This window comes from Anabrus simplex, chromosome X (assembly GCF_040414725.1).
Source record: "Anabrus simplex isolate iqAnaSimp1 chromosome X, ASM4041472v1, whole genome shotgun sequence".
NCBI lineage: Eukaryota > Metazoa > Arthropoda > Insecta > Orthoptera > Tettigoniidae > Anabrus > Anabrus simplex.
The window spans coordinates 183,705,312-183,722,626 of record NC_090279.1 but is presented as its reverse complement, the minus strand read 5'-3'; the positions used below and the strand labels follow the sequence as shown (position 1 = coordinate 183,722,626).

Genomic DNA, 17,315 nt, shown 5'->3' with positions numbered 1-17,315 from the left:
AGAATATGAAGGTATCGGCCATGAAAGGCATGAAAATGGAAGACTCCCTATGCCTCAAAAACCTAATACCATTGGAGGTTAGGTAGGAAAGATGAAAGTGAGGAGCCTGGCACAAGTGGAAGCAATGCCAGGACTCGGCTAAGGGCTCTGTGGTCGTCCACTCGCGCTCCCAAGTTAAGAGCTCCTTTTATGGCAGACAGTTGTTACTTTAGGGAATAATTTACGCAATAATAGCAATTGGTCTTCTCGGATTTGTCGTATGGGCACACCATATATTTACTGTAGGAATAGACGTAGACACACGGGCCTATTTCACATCCGCCACTATAATCATTGCGGGATACTGTGCCCCTACCCACAGGTGGTTTTAATGTATTTGTAATTATTATTTCCATTTCTTTAATAAAATGGAAAAATTCCTTCTTCAGTAGTGTCTCAGTCCAAATGATTCACAATTATCAGAAATTATATGTTCAATTTTACTCCATTCATGCAAGTAATTTACTTTACGACTATAGTGCCAAGAAAAGTATATAATTTAGTTCACCCAGGTCAATACAACAAAAGTGTCTTAAAGGTAAATTTTAAGTAAAATCACATTCAAGGAACATTTGTTATATTGACCAAAGGAGACTAATTACATATTTTTCCTTCTTGCAAAGTTAATACGGAACAACCCAAATGTGAGATTCTTAAATTGCAAGTGCCAAGCCCTGTAATGACCATTCATTACACTACAAAAATAAGAGGTAAATTTATAGCCAGTTTTTTTTTTTAAAGCCTTAAACCTAATAACTGACTCTTACAAGAGTACTACATGAATTCCTCATCAAATTTTCTATATCCTTGGCAATAAGATTCTTGACATGCAGATAGCAACTAGCAATGGCAAAGTATCAAAAACTTACAGAACTAACTATACTTTGAGAAAATGAAAGAAAAAGGGTGTACTGTATATTTGAATTCATGCTTTCATACCCTATATAGATGGACATGATCTTTTGGGTTTGTGCCATGTCAAAGGAAACAAAGTGGGGCGCTTTGCTCTGCTTCTTCAGAAGAGAAAACACACCCCAACACAAGTTCTTGAATTGTGTAACCCAAGATTTGTAACTGAATCAGTCATTCTGAGAAGACCGTATCTGTTTAATGACCATACAAGGCCAGAACACAGAGAAGTGCATCATCCTTAAAGAAACGCAGAAGAGTTGGGATTTGAACTGAGCACAAAAGTGCATGCTTGATTGGAGTATCCATTCTACCACAATATTTAACACAAAACCAAGAATATGAAATGAAGCATGTATCCTTGTTCCAGAAATATGATTTTTAAATTTCAGATGAAAAATATGTTTTAAATGTGTTATGATTTCTAAATACACTTTCCTCAGAAAGTTGCAGGCAGAGCCTTACTTAATTTTACACCATATGATGTATATACGTCAATTCACACAGAGAGCGCGAGATTTTATAAAAAATATTACTACTTGATCATTTACAACTGAAGGGCTTATTTCCAAATTGACGCATCTCTAAGAAACACAATTGCTAATTGGATTGCTAATATGATAGAGACTTTTCTTTTCCATGCAGCTATATAACTTCAAACAAAGTCTGCTTGGCATGGTGGCTAAAAGCCTAGTGCAAAGAATACCATAAAAATGGTGGTGGGTTCTTAGATTTACGCCACTCTGGAACTTAACCTTTCCCAAGCGGAACATGGATATATCCGGAGTCGATCTGTTGTCCACGAGCGAAGAACGGATATATCTGGGTATAGCTCTTATTCAAAACTGGTGCCGATTTTCACTGTAGTTGTTAATGCTAGGCTCAGAAGATGGCAGCACCATGCAGACACAGGTTTGATGGTTAACTTATCACCGCTAGAGACCTCTGTGCCTTCACAAATATTTGCAGCCAGCTGTTGATTCAGATGCGCACATGTGGTAATTCGTAGGCGTTCGAGTGTGTTAGTTTTTCTGTCATTTGTTTGATGCTTTTTACATAATGTCACGGAAAAGACTACAGATTGATGAGGAAGTAGTATCTGCTTTGGATGTGAGTGACGATCATATTTCAGATATTAATTTCTTCTGACAGTGATAGTGAAATAAGCGAAACTGACGGCTATGAGCGCAAGTGACAATGTGGCATCTGGTGGAGAGATGTGTCCTATAGGGATCCGGAGCCTAGTCATATGGTTCCGTCTAGTTTCTGAGGCACGGCCTGGCGCCTCAGGTCCCGCATTGAACTGCGAACATCATGGAAACCTTGGCTCAGAAACTTGGTCTCCACCTCACACGTTACGTTGCAACATAAAAACAATAGACCACAGACAATAGCACAGTCAACTTCAAAGCTCTCAGAGGAACATTTTACGCAAATTGAAGATTGTATTTTTGTCAAAAACTCATAGAAAATGTTTATTACACCCTCAACAAGCGACATTTAATGAAAAAAGAATTGAATCTTTAACTGCCAATTTCATCTCGAACTTACGCGGGGTTTTGGTGTATGATAGGAAAAACTTAAAACGGTCCACCTTTTCAATACAAAAAGTTATATTTTATTTATAACATGTATTTGTACTTGGAACTAGTTTCAACGCTGTGTTTGCGTGCCAACAATACACCACCAATACTGGCACAGTCAACCTCCAAACTCTCAACAACGTATTCCTTAATACCTATTTTATATTCTTGTCAAGCTGAATACCGGACCTATGAAGATTACAAGATTAATTTGTGCATCTACAGAATGGTTGTTAATGAAGCTATGTAATATAGAGAGAAACTTTCAAAGGTGGTTAAATGAAGAAGTTATATCATGTTCAAGATCATGCTTCCACATCTCTGCACAGTATTTAAAATACAATTTACCGTTGCTCTTTTATAGCTATTGTTGAGAGTTAAAGAGAATTTCCTGTTGTGTATGTTTATCAGGAACTCAAGGGAGACTTCTTTAGTTAGTTGGAACATAGAAAGAATGATGAACTCTTCTCAGAAGAACTCTTAAGGTTTCACCTTACCTTTTCCTGCCTGCTGGCTCTTTAAAAAGTGTGTGCGTGCGTCTTGTATTCAGGATTCATTCAAGGCAAATATTTTCGCACTGCAAGTTGTGTGGTTAAGCTTATTTTTAATATGTATAATTTTTGCTTTCTCAAAAATGCATTTGTTTCTACATTCGTCCCTGTTTTTATCTCCTCGTAAGATGTGTATTGTTTAATATAACACCTTGTGTAAAAAATTGGGTTAAATGAAGGAGTTATATTATATTCAAGATCATGCTTTCACGTCTCTACACAATATTTAAAATGAAATTTACCGTTGATCTTTATAGCTATTGTTGAGAGTGAAGGAGAATTTCCTGTTGTGTATGTTTATCAGGAACTCAAGGGAGACTTCATTAGTTAGTCGGAACATAGAAAAAATGATGAACTCTTCTCAGAAGAACTCTTAAGGTTTCACTTTACTTTTTCCTGCCTCCTGGCTCTTCAGAAATGTGTGCGCGTGTGTTTTGTATTCAGGAATCATTCAAGACGAATATTTTCGCACTACAAGATATGTGGTTAAGGTTATTTTTAATATGTATAATTTTTTTTTTTTTTTTTTTATCTCCTTGTAAGATGTGTATTGTTTAATTTTCCTGTTGTGTATGTTTATCAGGAACTCAAGGGAGACTTCATTAGTTAGTCGGAACATAGAAAAATGATGAACTCTTCTCAGAAGAACTCTTAAGGTTTCACTTTACTTTGTCCTGCCTGCTGGCTCCTCAGAAATGTATGCGCGTGTGTTTTACATTCAGGAATCATTCAAGAAGAACACTTTCGCACTGCAAGATGTGTGGTTAAGGTTATTTTTAATTTGTATAACTTTTGTTTTCTCAACGATTCATTTGTTTCCTATATTCGTCCCTGTTTTTATCTCCTTGTAAGATGTGTATTGTTTAATGTAACGCCTTGTGTAACATAAATGCCTACATGCTTGCCTGTTTCCCATTTTGGCTGATGATGACGCAAACACAGCGTCGAAACTAGTTCCAAGTACAAATACATGTTATAAATAAAATATAACTTTTTGTATTGAAAAGGTGGACCGTTTTAAGTTTTTCCTATCATCCTTCTCAGTTCAATACGGACAAAAAATTAAATTCTTTTTTTTTTTTTTTAAATTCTACTGACGAGAGTACGATAACCTTCAAGGGGAGAGTTTCATTTAAAGTTTACAACCCAATGAAGCCCACAAAATTTGGACTCAAAATGTCTGTTCTGTCTGATAGTAGTAATGGGTTTGTGTACCATTTCAAATCTTGCACTGGTAATGAGGAAACTAGTTCAGATCTTCTAAAAACCACTTGGGTTGTTACTGCTCTCGCTCCTTCTCTCACCAAAGATCCCAAGAACCCTCCGTCTGGCTATCACGTATATACTGACAGGTATTATACGTCGCCACAATTAGCTGATACACTAACAACAGGTACAGTCATGCCATCCCATAAGAACAATCGGAGCAAGATGAAACAAGGGGACACAATTTCTTTTCGTAAAGAATCTAAACTTGCTCTGGCATGGAAAGATAAAAGGACAGTTTTCATGTTGAACACTAGCCACAAAGAGTCAAAGACAGACGTTACATCAGTCCCCTTAAAATACCAAAAAAACAAGCCCCCAATATGATTGTAGACTACACAAAACACATGGGTGGTGTGGATCATAGTGATAACTATATAGCCTCTTACTTACCACTTCATGCATAGGTCAATAAAGTGGTATAGAAAAATGTTCTTCTGACTCCCTGAGATAAGCATTGTCAACTCATATCTGCTCTTTATCATGGCCCAGAAAAAATGTAACTCCAAACCAATTGCACATAGAAAGTTCAGGCAACGCCTTGTTAAGTCCTTGGTCCTCGAACGGGTGAACTCCAAGCAAAAGGAGGAGTATTCCAAACGGGGAAGGCCCTCTCTTGGTTCCCCAGAAGAACGCCTGAATGGATTATCTCACTTTCTGGCTAGGAAGGAGAAAGGTTCCACAGCTTGCGTCATGTAAAAAAAAAAAAGAGAGAGCTTCGCAAGTAAACAATTTACTGCTGCTAAACCTGCAGTCAGAAGCCCTTTCTGCATCCTGATAGATGCCCTGAGGTGTACCACACTTCACGACATTTCTAAAATGCCACAAAAGTGTCGTGTTTTGTAGAAAGATGGTATAGTATATATACGTAAATTGCAGTGGCTCGTAATGTCATTGCACTAAATGTAAGGACATTAGATAAGAAAATTCAACTTTACAACCAACAGATGCTGTTCAACCTTCGAGTACCAACAGATAAGCATAATACGGCTGTGGTATAATTAAATTTAGTACATGAAAAATATATTCTAGGCCTCCATATTTTAAAATTCAGAAAAAAATAATCCGCTCAGAGTCAAAAAAGCATCTGCTTGCAAAGTGTTAAGAGGGGTTCGAAGTTCGAAATGCGAATTATGTGGAACAGTGTAGGCTAGGTTACTTTGCAGGTGCTAAAACTTTCAAATATTTTGCTTTATGATACATGACAATTTGCACTGCCAATTGAATAATTTAACACAGAAAGGTGATGGATGCACTTAGGAAATAAATATTTTTCCACATGATTAATTACTACTGTGGGAATATATCTGCATGTTCACCTTGAAATCCAAAAAAAGTGGAGTTACATCGCTTTGGAAATAAGCCCTTCAATTGTGTATACTTGACATATTTTTGGTAATAATTTTGGAACATATAATACTTTATCACACTTCATTTCACTCAACAAAATATAGTTCATATACAATGTAGATACAAACCCTATGGATACCCACATCAAATATTATATCTAGAGATTTAATAGTTTGAGAAAAATGTAACTAGAAACCATTACACATGTTTAAAAAATCACTTAAAATTCCAGGAACATAAATGCAGGGTTCATATACTATTATTGGAGTAAGTTTAACCGTTTTATGCTGAATATTGAGGGAGAATGGGAATCTCAAGCGACCATGTAATTTTGTGCTCAGTTCTTAACACTAGTCTTTTGTGTGACCTTCAAGTGTATCTTGTTCTACTACAGTACACAGAAAATGAATTTGTCACACTAACTAGTGTTACAGTCTTCAGATGTGCCAAGTTGCTGCAATTAGTCCTGTAGGGGTTATTTTTTCATGCTGGTGAATATACCAACACAAGGCCGATATATTTCAGCACCTTCAACTTGGGTTCAGTCTGAGCCATTCAGCCAGGTGATCAAAAATGTTGTCCTTTCCTAAGAAAGTGGCACCTTTTCTTTGTATTTCTTTCCCTGCTTAACAGAAATAAAATGGAGTTATGGTGGTTTTGAAATTACGAGTCATACTGTACACTTGTTCTGGGTCAGTAAGCTGCTCTTACAGGAAATATAACCCATTTTAATGAAAACTGTTAAGAATAAATACCATTATACGAGTGGCATTCAATATGTATTCATAGACCTTAATATTATTCTCTAGAAAGTTTTACTTAATGTGCGCCCTAGTTCCCAAGATTCGTATACAATTTTTTATGCATCACCTTGTATTTCTAAGCCAATTTCAGTTTTTAAAAATTGGAATTTTGTTTGGGACAACTTTGAATATTCCCGCTTTGTCTCATAGAATTTCATGAATTTCAGATACTTGGCAGTGCTATAACTAGCCTTGAAAATGGCGTCTGTAACAGAGGTGTATACCAAACAGAGAGCAGTTAATTGAGTTTCTTCTGGCGGAAAACCAGGGAATCACAGATATTCATAAACACTTGCATAATGTCTATGGAGACCTGGCAGTGGACAAAAGTACGGTGAGCCTTCTCCATGACAACGCAAGACCTCACAAAATTTCAGTGGACTGTTTTTCCCTATCCACCCTACAGCCCGGATCTCGCGCCTTCTGATTTCCAGCTGTTTGGCACAGTGAAGGATTCACTCCATTGGAAGCACTATGTGGATGATTAGGAAGTTATCGATGCAGTACGACGTTGGTTCTTACATCGACCAGTCGAATGGTACCTCTCAGGCATACAGGCCCTCACATTACGGCGGCGTAAGGCTGTAGCACTGAACAGTAGGGTATTGCAGTACAAGGATTGTAGAATAACGCAGTGTATTTGACTCTTCAATAAAACCAACCTGCTTTTAGAAAGGAAAAAAAAAGTGTTGCATTATATAATGAACTCCCTTCATACAATATTGTACATACTAACAACATCCCATATGTGTAGGGTGTCACCAAGTGCTTAGTAGTAAGTTTCAAAAAAGAGAAAAACACCACACTGCACTGCAGCCCTGATGGATCTTGGCCTGCCAAGCCACTGCTGGAGATATACTGATTACAAAGTGATGTGTGGTTGGTGCGATGAACCCTCTTGGCTGTTATTCATGACTTTCTAGGCTGGAGCTGCTATCCTGCCATCAGATAGCTACTCACTTGTTCACATGCAGGCAGAGTGCACCTTGAGCCAGCTCTCAATCCAAGTAAAAATGCCTTACTTGGCCAAGAACAGAACCCGAGGCCTCCTAATACAAGACAGGCTTGCTACCCTTAGACTACGGAACTCGCTTTACATTTAATACACAATTTCCAAGTGAAATCACCATATGGTAATAAAAAATGCTAATATCTTTTACATCCTGTATATTGTCAATTTTAATTTTAAATGTAAAACAAGAGCTAAAAGGTTTCCACCTATTTCAATACTCATTTATTGTAATCTAAAAAAGTTACATATAATTGAAACTAGTTTCGGTCTTGCTAGAGACCATCATCAGTCAATATCATAAAGTTAATGCCAGACATAAATTATAATAGATAAAATTTATAAAATAAGGGTGTGCTGTTGACAGATAAATGCTCATTATGATCGTATTTGTCCTAGTGTAAGTTCGAACTGTTCTCAACGTTTTCTTCTAATTTGAAGAATGCACTTCATTAAAAGACTAGGTTAAACACTTACAATAACACTTGGAGAATCTTCTTGAATTCAGTTCAGTTGAAATAAGTGTGAACAGAATAATGTTGATGGGGAAGTGTTGAGATGTTTGTTTGTTTTCATTATGGATCTTTGAAAGTTGAACGAGCAAAAGCCTTAACTTTATGATGTTGACCGATGGTTTCTAGCAAGACCGAAACTACCACTAAAACACTTATTATTCGTTTCCGTCTTATCTCATTGTTTTCTTAGCTTCAATTATATAAAAATGTCAATTTTTTTCACTGAGGATGTCTCAAGCGAGTTGTCTGTTGCTCCATCTAATGATGGAGATGTATACATATTGAATTGTTTTTTATTTTCCACCATGTCTCTCTTGTTTTTTCATTTGTTTCCTCATTATGTTTTTGGCACATTTTTAGCTTCTATTATGTAAATAACTTTAACCCCCTTTCCTCACTGAAGATGGCTCAAATGAGTCGAAACATGTTTGACTTTTATTATTCCATCTAATGATAGAGTTATGTTATGTTATGTTATGTATTGAATAGGACACATTAAATTTTCCTTTGTAAAGTGAAAACCGTCAATACGGAATGATTCTAATATCTTGTAATTGACTGGTGCTCTCAAGCCGGTGTTAAGCCACACCGCATCGCAAAGCCCATTTGAATTCGCCTGCAAAGCAATTTGATTGGTTAACTTGAGCAGGTGATAAAATAACAACGGTGCAAGATATTAATTTTTTTTTTTCAAATTATTCATCAGTATGACCAACTCTGTCTTCTGTTATGGGCTGGACCTGCTGCCTTATTCTCATCCTACGCTGGCGTAGCAGGGGAAGAGGTGATACTCCCAGGTGGCGGATAGGGGGGTCCTAACCAGCTTGCCGGCAGACTTGAGGGAAATAAAATACCTCTCGCGGACCAAACACACAATCCACTGTGGGTGGGGGACGCAGACGAAGAATACACCCACGGTATTCCCTGTTTGTCGTAAGAGGCGAATAAAAGGGGCGACCAAGGGATGATTATATTAGAACCATGAAACTCCTTGTGATTAGTACCACTATGCGGGGAACACCATGGGTTGCTTTTCCTTGCGCATAGTACCACTATGTTAGGTACCAAATAGGTTTGTGATTAGTAGCAAACGAGAGCAGGACGGCTTTTACAGTATCTGTGATTAGTAGCACTATATAAGCGACACCATGGGATGATGGAACCCATGGTTCTGGCTTGCCTATGATTAGTACCCACTATAGGAGGAACACCATGGGATAGTACGAGTCCCTGTAGTTAGCACACTTAGGTGATGAACACCATAGGTTTGAGTTGACTGTCAATGGCGCCGCAATGTGCCAAACACAGGAGGTCTGTAATACATGTGTAAATTTCAATACCTGTGAGTAGTACCATGATGTGTGGAATACCGCGAGCCTACGCTACTCTTAATTAGTACCGCAACATGAAAAATATCATGTTTCCCTTCTAGCTATAACTACCATTATGAGGGGCCGATGACTTGGATTTTGGACTCCTTCCGACTACAAGCATCATCGATTCAGTATCATGCTATATAAGGAGTCTCTTGGTCAGTAACGCTATTGTTTTACGCCAGCGTCTGTGCATGTGAGGCAATGGGGGGGGGGGGTCTGTTCCACTGATTGTTTTAATCCATCCTGAATTGTGGTCAGTGGAGGATTTTGGGTTTTTAAATTTGTCATTTCATTTCATCTCTTTTCGTACCAGTAGGGGCCGATGACCTACATGTTAGGTCCTTTAAACAACAAGCATCAATCAATCAATCAGTCATCAAGAAAGTGACAGGTAGGAATGATGCTAGTGCAGTCAGTCCCTGTTATGAATGATGTGAAAATGTCACTCACAGGTAAGGTGACCAACTGTTGAAGGAAGGAATGAGGGACAAGGGAGTAAAAAAAAAAAAAAAAGGGGCACAGCTACATTTTAGTAATAACTGTGTTGCTACATTCCCTTCTTTTACATTTCACTCTTTTTTAATGTAAAATTTCTTTTCCAGTCTGTGGGATGAAGACCCTTCATCCATGAGATATAGGACTGAATGTCTTCTTGCAAAGTTTACAAAACGTCTCGTGGACATTACTTTGATCAGGAGATAAGTATGGTGTGTTGGTATACCACTTTGGATTATATACATGTTTATTTTCCCCTTTTGCCTTCTTGGATTTAAATGATGGCTTCCTTTATTGTGATGAATAGAGGTACAGTCATCACTATGACACTGAAACAATTTCAAATATCTCAAAAACTTAAAGAAAAATACCAGTTAATACAACATGTCTAACACTTCATGTTACAGAATAGACACACATCATGGACTAACGGTAACTCGGAAGCCAGGAGGTACAGTACATCCTGAATGCTTCAATGCACTTTCAAAGATCATACTGTTGGCAAGGGTTACAGTATGTTTGAAGTTACATGGCAGGACAGTTGTGTATTGTGAAAGTTGGTACCAATGACAATAACACAAAAATTCTTTCAGGTAGAAAACAAAACAATTGCGAGACAAATGGCGTCCCACGTGGGACATTAACAAAACGGTTGGTCACCCTACTCACAAGGTCAGTTGGTGTGTGTCAGAGGGCTTAGCAGATTGATACTGCAATAGCAACTTCAGGCTCAGTGGGGTAAAACCACGGGAAACATAATCACTCATTTCTCTCGTGTGTCCCGTAAGTGACACCTAGGCCATCTACAACAGACTTGTTGAGGACTGAACCACCCTTCAGGCTGTGTTTTCAACATACACATACTGGCTGTATACTGATAACTGATACCAAATTTTACCAGGCTGAGGAATTTAAATGGTAGATCAATGGCTATCTGAGCCCCCAAGCAGGGAGAATTTGAAGCTGCTGAAATAATGCCAGTTGGTAGATTTAACAGAACAACTCGTGGAAGACAAAATTTTGTGGCATCTCAAGCTCTCCGAAAGAAGTACCTAATGGGATGCTTTTCAATAATTTTTCTGTTTCTGCTAAAAATAATATAATGTGTGCATGCATGCTGCAAAAGAGGCAGCTTTCATTCTGTATGAATACTGAAATTAAGTCACTTAGTGACTATAGTCTCAATTGTTTAATCACTGCTAGTTGCTCTATATACAGGGTCAAGCACCTTATCAGTAAACGAAGCAAGAAAACTGATTTTTCTACATACAATGTATGGGCAGTCCCTGGAGTCGATCAGGACCTGATAGAAGGTGTGCGTTCTTCCTTTAACCTCCTTCCCAACATGGTTGAAGTTACTCTCCTCTTGGTTGCTGGGGAAATATATAGGCCTACATAGTAATCACATTTAGAATGAGATCAAAATAAACATAGAATCTTCCCTGAAAGCCACCACTCAGAGAGATCAATCATTTTTAGAATACTATCACCAGGGAGTAGGAGAGAAGTTTAATAACACATTTTCAATAGCAAACGGTCACTTACTGTATGTATAAAATAAAATACAAAGTTTAATCCACCTACTCAATACTATACAGTAATTGCAATGTTTATAAATACATTACAATATATTAACAAGATACTAGAATTCTGAGTGCGTCTTCAGGTGGAGAAATAAAAAGTTCAACATTGGCGCAGAGGGTATCTTTCTTACTTGATGTCCAATATATCTAATACAGAAGTTAAATGTCGATAAAACTATATGAAATTCTTGTAATATAATAAATACTTGCTGAACTGTGAGGAATATTCCCAATCCAAGTTGGAACCAATAGAACCTTGCGCGCAATGTGAACAACCTTACCGGTGGAGTGTAACTAAGAGAAGCTAAGAGAAGAACTCAATAGAAGCATTTGGACCTTGCGTTTCAACCGGCATATTACGTTTTTAAAGTGCAATTCTAGAGCATTCGCCAACTAGGGCGTATTTTATTCATTATTGTAATAATTGTATGTGACGTAAATCCTAAAATTTTATTTGTCGCTGATAAGCATAACATTATTTCATCTATAACAGCTCATAAATCCACCATTTTATATGTACATCATCGCATCACATACTCAGTTCATTCTTTTAAATTTCATTTCCACCATGTAATTCTGTCTTAGGACTTCGGCATGTCCATAAGTATCTTAGTTAGGCTGATGGTGACCCATACAGGGTTGAAACTAGTACCTTGTTAATATATTGTAATGTATTTATAAACATTGCAATTACTGTATAGTATTGACTAAGTGGATTAAACTTTGTATTTCATTTTATAGGTAATCTTAATTCAATACGGAACCAATAATGAAGTTTATAACCTTTAACAACTTACTGTACGCACACGTTTTAAAGACCCCTACGATTTGAGGATAGTGCTGACAATCCTATCGCGACACTCAATGTGTATTGTTTGCTTGGTGCACACGTGTAATATAACTGAATACAACATTCCTGCAAGGTATTTAGATTCTGAAGATTGCACTGGACTGACAATGAAATAGCAGAGGTTCTTCCTGGATGTTTAGAAGGTCCCAAAACTCCTTTTAAAGTAAATTGCCACACATTCAATGGCAACTAGAGAAAGATTATTATAGTGCGAGTGAGGAGAGCCAGAGTTCACATGGGCATAAGTGTCCTGAATGAAGAAGATATCTGGACGAGACTCACAGGAACTCTATATAAGTTTCAATCATGGGAGCAGCATTGTCAATACGAATGATGATTCTGATCCTGAAGATGATCTGGCCTCAGAGGACATGTGCTAGTGAATGAAGTCCTGCTACGTAAGTATTTTTAAAATCTTTTCTTAATAGGTCATAGTCCTGCTGGAAACAAGCAGTCATAATGATACTTGTTCTAATTGTTTCCTAACAGTTATTTTTCTCAGTTTCAAACTTGTTTTCATTGCTAGATAAAAATATCAAGCCTCTCCAGCGAGTTTGTTCTACAGTTGGCAGCATTGCCTTCGGAGTGACATCAAAATTGTTTCCTCTTCCAGCACCACCTCAACTTCGAGAGCTCTTTAAAACATGCATGCACAGTAATGGTACGGTCACATTCTAAGGGTTGTCACTGTTCCTTCTTACAAACAGCGCAGAAAGCTTTCTCTGTTATGAAGGTCAAGGTTTGCAACACTAGCAAGTAGGTTTTTTGTTTCACTTTATTTGAATAATATACATTAGGAATAACAATACAAAAGAACTATTTTTATATACACTACAGTGTTATGTTATCACTCTAACATAAATATAACATATCACAGGTAAACTGTCATCACTTACATTATTTATATTTTTTATACATATCTACATCTCTTAGGCGACAGCCTGTACCTAATTTACTGCACGCACACACGTTATAGTAACCTTCTCATACTGCTTATTTATAAGCCTTTTCCTAACAGCCTGTTTGAAATCTGCAGGAGGGTAGGAACTTTAATAATAATAATAATAATAATAATAATAATATTTGCTTTAGGTCCCACTAACTACTTTTACAGTTCTTTTACGTGCCGGGAAATCTACCGACATGAGGCTGACGTATTTGAGCACCTTCAAATACCACTGTGAACTGAGCCAGGATTGAACCTGCCAAGTTGGGGTCAGAAGGCCAGCTCCTCTACCGTCTGAGCCACTCAGCCCGGCGAGTAACTTTGGAATGGTCTCCCACCCCAAATAGAGTTGAGAAGAATGTTTGTAAAACATTTGGTGTGGTAGCGATTAATGTTTTAAGAAGTACAACTGGGGAAACTAATGACATCTGAGAGGTATGTAACTCAGTGGTTAAAGGGGAGTACAAGGATTAATCTTGAGCTTTGATGGGTGGATTGGGAGTTGATAAAAAGAAGGGAGTGGGACGTTACCAGCAAGGACTTTTGAAGGAAATAGCTGTCCAATGAGGGAGAAGATGGTTGAAAAAGGAGCAAAATGGAGATGATGAAGTTAAAAGTAAAACTGTGACGAAGGTAATGCCTACCCCCTGAGGGTGGGGGATGCAAACGAAGAATACACCCATGGTATCCCCTGCCTGTCGTAAGAGGTGATAAAAGGGGTGACCAAGGGCTGATTGTATTAGTAACATGAAACTACTTGTGATTAGTACCGTTACGCAGGGAACACCATGGGTCGCCTTTAATTGTGAGAAGTATCACTATGTTAGGTACACAATAGGTTTGTGATTAGTAGCAACAGAGTGTGGTTCACTATGGGTTTCCAGTATCCGTGATTAGTACAACTATAGTTCAGTTATTATGAGTTTCGACTTGACGTTTGAGCGCTGCCTTTTGGCAGAGGGTAAGTGAATTAATCAACAGCCAATCATAGACAGCCGATCGCTCTGATAGAGCGTGTTAGACTCCAGTTGCGGTTAACAGTGTTGTCGATTTGTTGTTTACTGTAACCACGTGCTATCAGCTGTGTGTTGTATTGTGCTCAGTTCTTTTCGCGGTCTTTGTGCTAGGTTGTTGTTCGTTTATATTTTGCAACGTAGAGTTTATAAATGTATTGTTTAGTATTTTTAATAGTATAGCGCGTTATATGTAGTAAATAGTGTGTAACAGGTATCTATTTTATATAGTAGCTTAGTTTAACATTTCGTTTGGTAGTTATATAGTAGGTTAATTTTAGGCCCGTGTGTGAATTTGATGTTCTGTCATGTCGATGCCTACATTTAAGGATGAAACTCCCAAGAGAAGAAAGCCCTTCGGACAAGGTACCCACTAAGGAGCCGGGCCCGGGAAATTGTTTGTAATGTTAGAGAGTCATTCTTGACAAAGCACTAACAATGGCCGCTAGAAAGAATGAGTTGATTAAGTGGTTGAAGGAGCACAATATTTCGGTTCGCGATGACATGGGGAAGGGGGATCTTATGCATCTCTTGAAACAAAACAAGCCCCAGTACCCAGTTTATGTGGTGGATAGCCAGAAGGAACGGATATAAAGTAGTTCAGACAATTATGTTGAAGACTTTATTATCTCTTTAGGGTCAAGCGAGAGTGAAACCTCAACAGACGATGACAATGCCGATAGTGACTGAGAAATGAGTGGTATATTCGCTTTGTAGGATTATTTCCTTCGTTACGGGAAATTGAATCTAACAGCAACGCGAGATCTTCTACATGGTGAGTAGAAATTTAATTTTCTCACGGGTTATCTGTTCGAGCATTGACATATTTACATCTTGTAGCCTTATCCTAAATGTGTTGTGCATTATTGATATTACGTGAATCATGTATGTTGCTACAAAGAATAACCGATTAATAAGACTTATATTCCAGTATTTACATTTCTGTTCGTGTTGTGTATCATAAATCAACTGTTTGTATTCATGGCAATTTGGCACCACCGGCTGACTTCCGGGTAACTGTCAAGTCGAAACTCATAAAAACGGAACTATAGGTATGGAACACCATGGGTTTGCATTGCTTATGAGTGGCGTCATCATAGGTCTGAGTTACCTGTGCGACATACAATACTTGCGAGTAGTACCATAACATAATGTGTGGAACACAGTGAGTTTACGCTACTTTTGATTAGTACGCAACATGACGAATACCATGGTTCTACTTTACTAGCGATAAGTACCGTCCGTCCGTCCATCCATCCAGCTGATGATTCTGAACTTTTAAATTGTCGTTACATTTCGCACCATTAGGGGCCGATGACTTAGATGTTAGGCCCCTTTAAGTAACAAGCATCATCATCAAGGTGATGCCTAAAATATTCTAAGATCAATTACTAGACTCTTTAATTAAATCCATCCATCCATCCAGGTATCTGAAGTTAGTATGATGTTCTGATTATTACAATCACCTGCTATTCTATGTCAGTAAGGTTCTGGCGAATAGTAGCATTAGTATTGGTGTTATCTGCGTTAACTATCAGTATGGTGATGATGGAAAAATGATATTTCAAGTAGAGACATTTCTCCTGAAGAAGAAATCGTATGACAGAACAGTTTTCAAAATTCTGCGTTGTTTTCATGGTGCTACAATGCCTTTGAGTCAATACAAAACAAAGTTACTCAGGAAGAAACAGGGTCTATTTTAAATCTCCAGAGAATTGAAATCGGACAACATATACGTGAAATACCATAGGCAGAGCTCCAAACGTTTCAAATTCTTGTTTATGCCAATCCAACGTTTGTGTCGAGAATGACGGACATCATTTTCAACATCTGATTCAACAAAAGGCAAGATCTACAGTACATTAGTTTCCAACTTCATTATTAACTCTAATAATTTGTGGCTACTATAATTAGACAGCTCATGCTGCTACGGCTTGAGTCTAGCAATGGATTGCAAGCAATTTGTTCCCCCGACATCTCCTGCATAGTGCAGTAAATTACCGCTGCTTCTCTCTGTATTAGACCATGTTAATGCCTATCGAATGATGACTGCTTACTAAATAACTACTTTGTTCATCTGCCTGCAACACTGACAATGCCTGGCTTGGCTGAGTGGGGATGGAAACCTTCTGAGCCCAAGTTGGCAGGTTCAATCCCTGCTTAGTGCAGTGGCATCGGAAAGTGCTAAAAAACGTTAGTTTCGTAAAATCCTGGCACCTCAGCATCTCCGAAAATTATAAAAGTAGGTAGTAAGATCAATAATGTTACCATTCTATTATTTGACGCCAAATATGAAAATCAGAACAGCAGATGACTCAACTGATGGACCAAGTAGACAAAGTGAAGGCTTATTTTGTTCTCCATATTCACGTTGTTGTAATTATGAGCATCTATTTGCCACTGGTCATTCACAAGTGTTTTAATGTTACACCAATTCAAGTCAGTTCTTTTGGAAAAAAATGGGATGTTACATATATTTTTTTTTCTCCAGACCTACAGTAAACAAATACCCATTTGATCTGATAAATGAGAAAAATAACAATGTCCAGCCTATAGCCTGATATGAACAACAGATGTTGATAAATGGCCCTGCACAACTCCTTACCGGCACACATATTTTACAAACAGGCAAAATTAAATGGCAATGAGCGACAGATGCTGATAACCAGTTGACTTGACAATGTTACGCAACATTAACCATGTCCCAGATTTGCCTGCCTGAGTAAGCTAGTCTGTCAACACAATTCCACTCCTAGCAAACCCAGGCAAGATCAAGTTTACTGCTGAGTGCGCTGACTTTTCTGTTTACACAGGGCAGTCCTCTACCATTTAAATTTCTTAATGTCATCGCTACACTTAATCACCACACAAGCACTGCACTATTTTGAGTTCCAACTTACCCTCAATTGTGCAATGAGAAGGCAGTCCAACGTTTCAAACTCTTATACCACCATAAACAAACCTCCAGACAAATAACACTATCAAATATTAACCCACTAATTACTTTTCCACATTACCTTCGAACTT

The 17,315-nt window shown here is 37.9% G+C and overlaps 1 protein-coding gene across 5 annotated transcripts in view; it reads right to left on the bottom strand.

Moving 5' to 3' along the window:
• POLDIP2 (DNA polymerase delta interacting protein 2) overlaps nucleotides 1–17,315 on the bottom strand; it is a 57,164-nt gene that overhangs the window by 19,227 nt on the left and 20,622 nt on the right. For 3 of the 5 annotated variants that reach the window (XM_067159203.2, XM_067159201.2, XM_068230999.1), the window contains one exon: nucleotides 11,167–11,269. In XM_067159203.2, coding sequence (XP_067015304.1) covers nucleotides 11,167–11,269 — 103 coding nt within the window. Of the gene's footprint in view, nucleotides 1–11,166; nucleotides 11,288–17,315 lie in introns of all 5 variants that reach the window. The other 2 variants (XM_067159200.2, XM_067159202.2) reach the window with 1 other exon arrangement.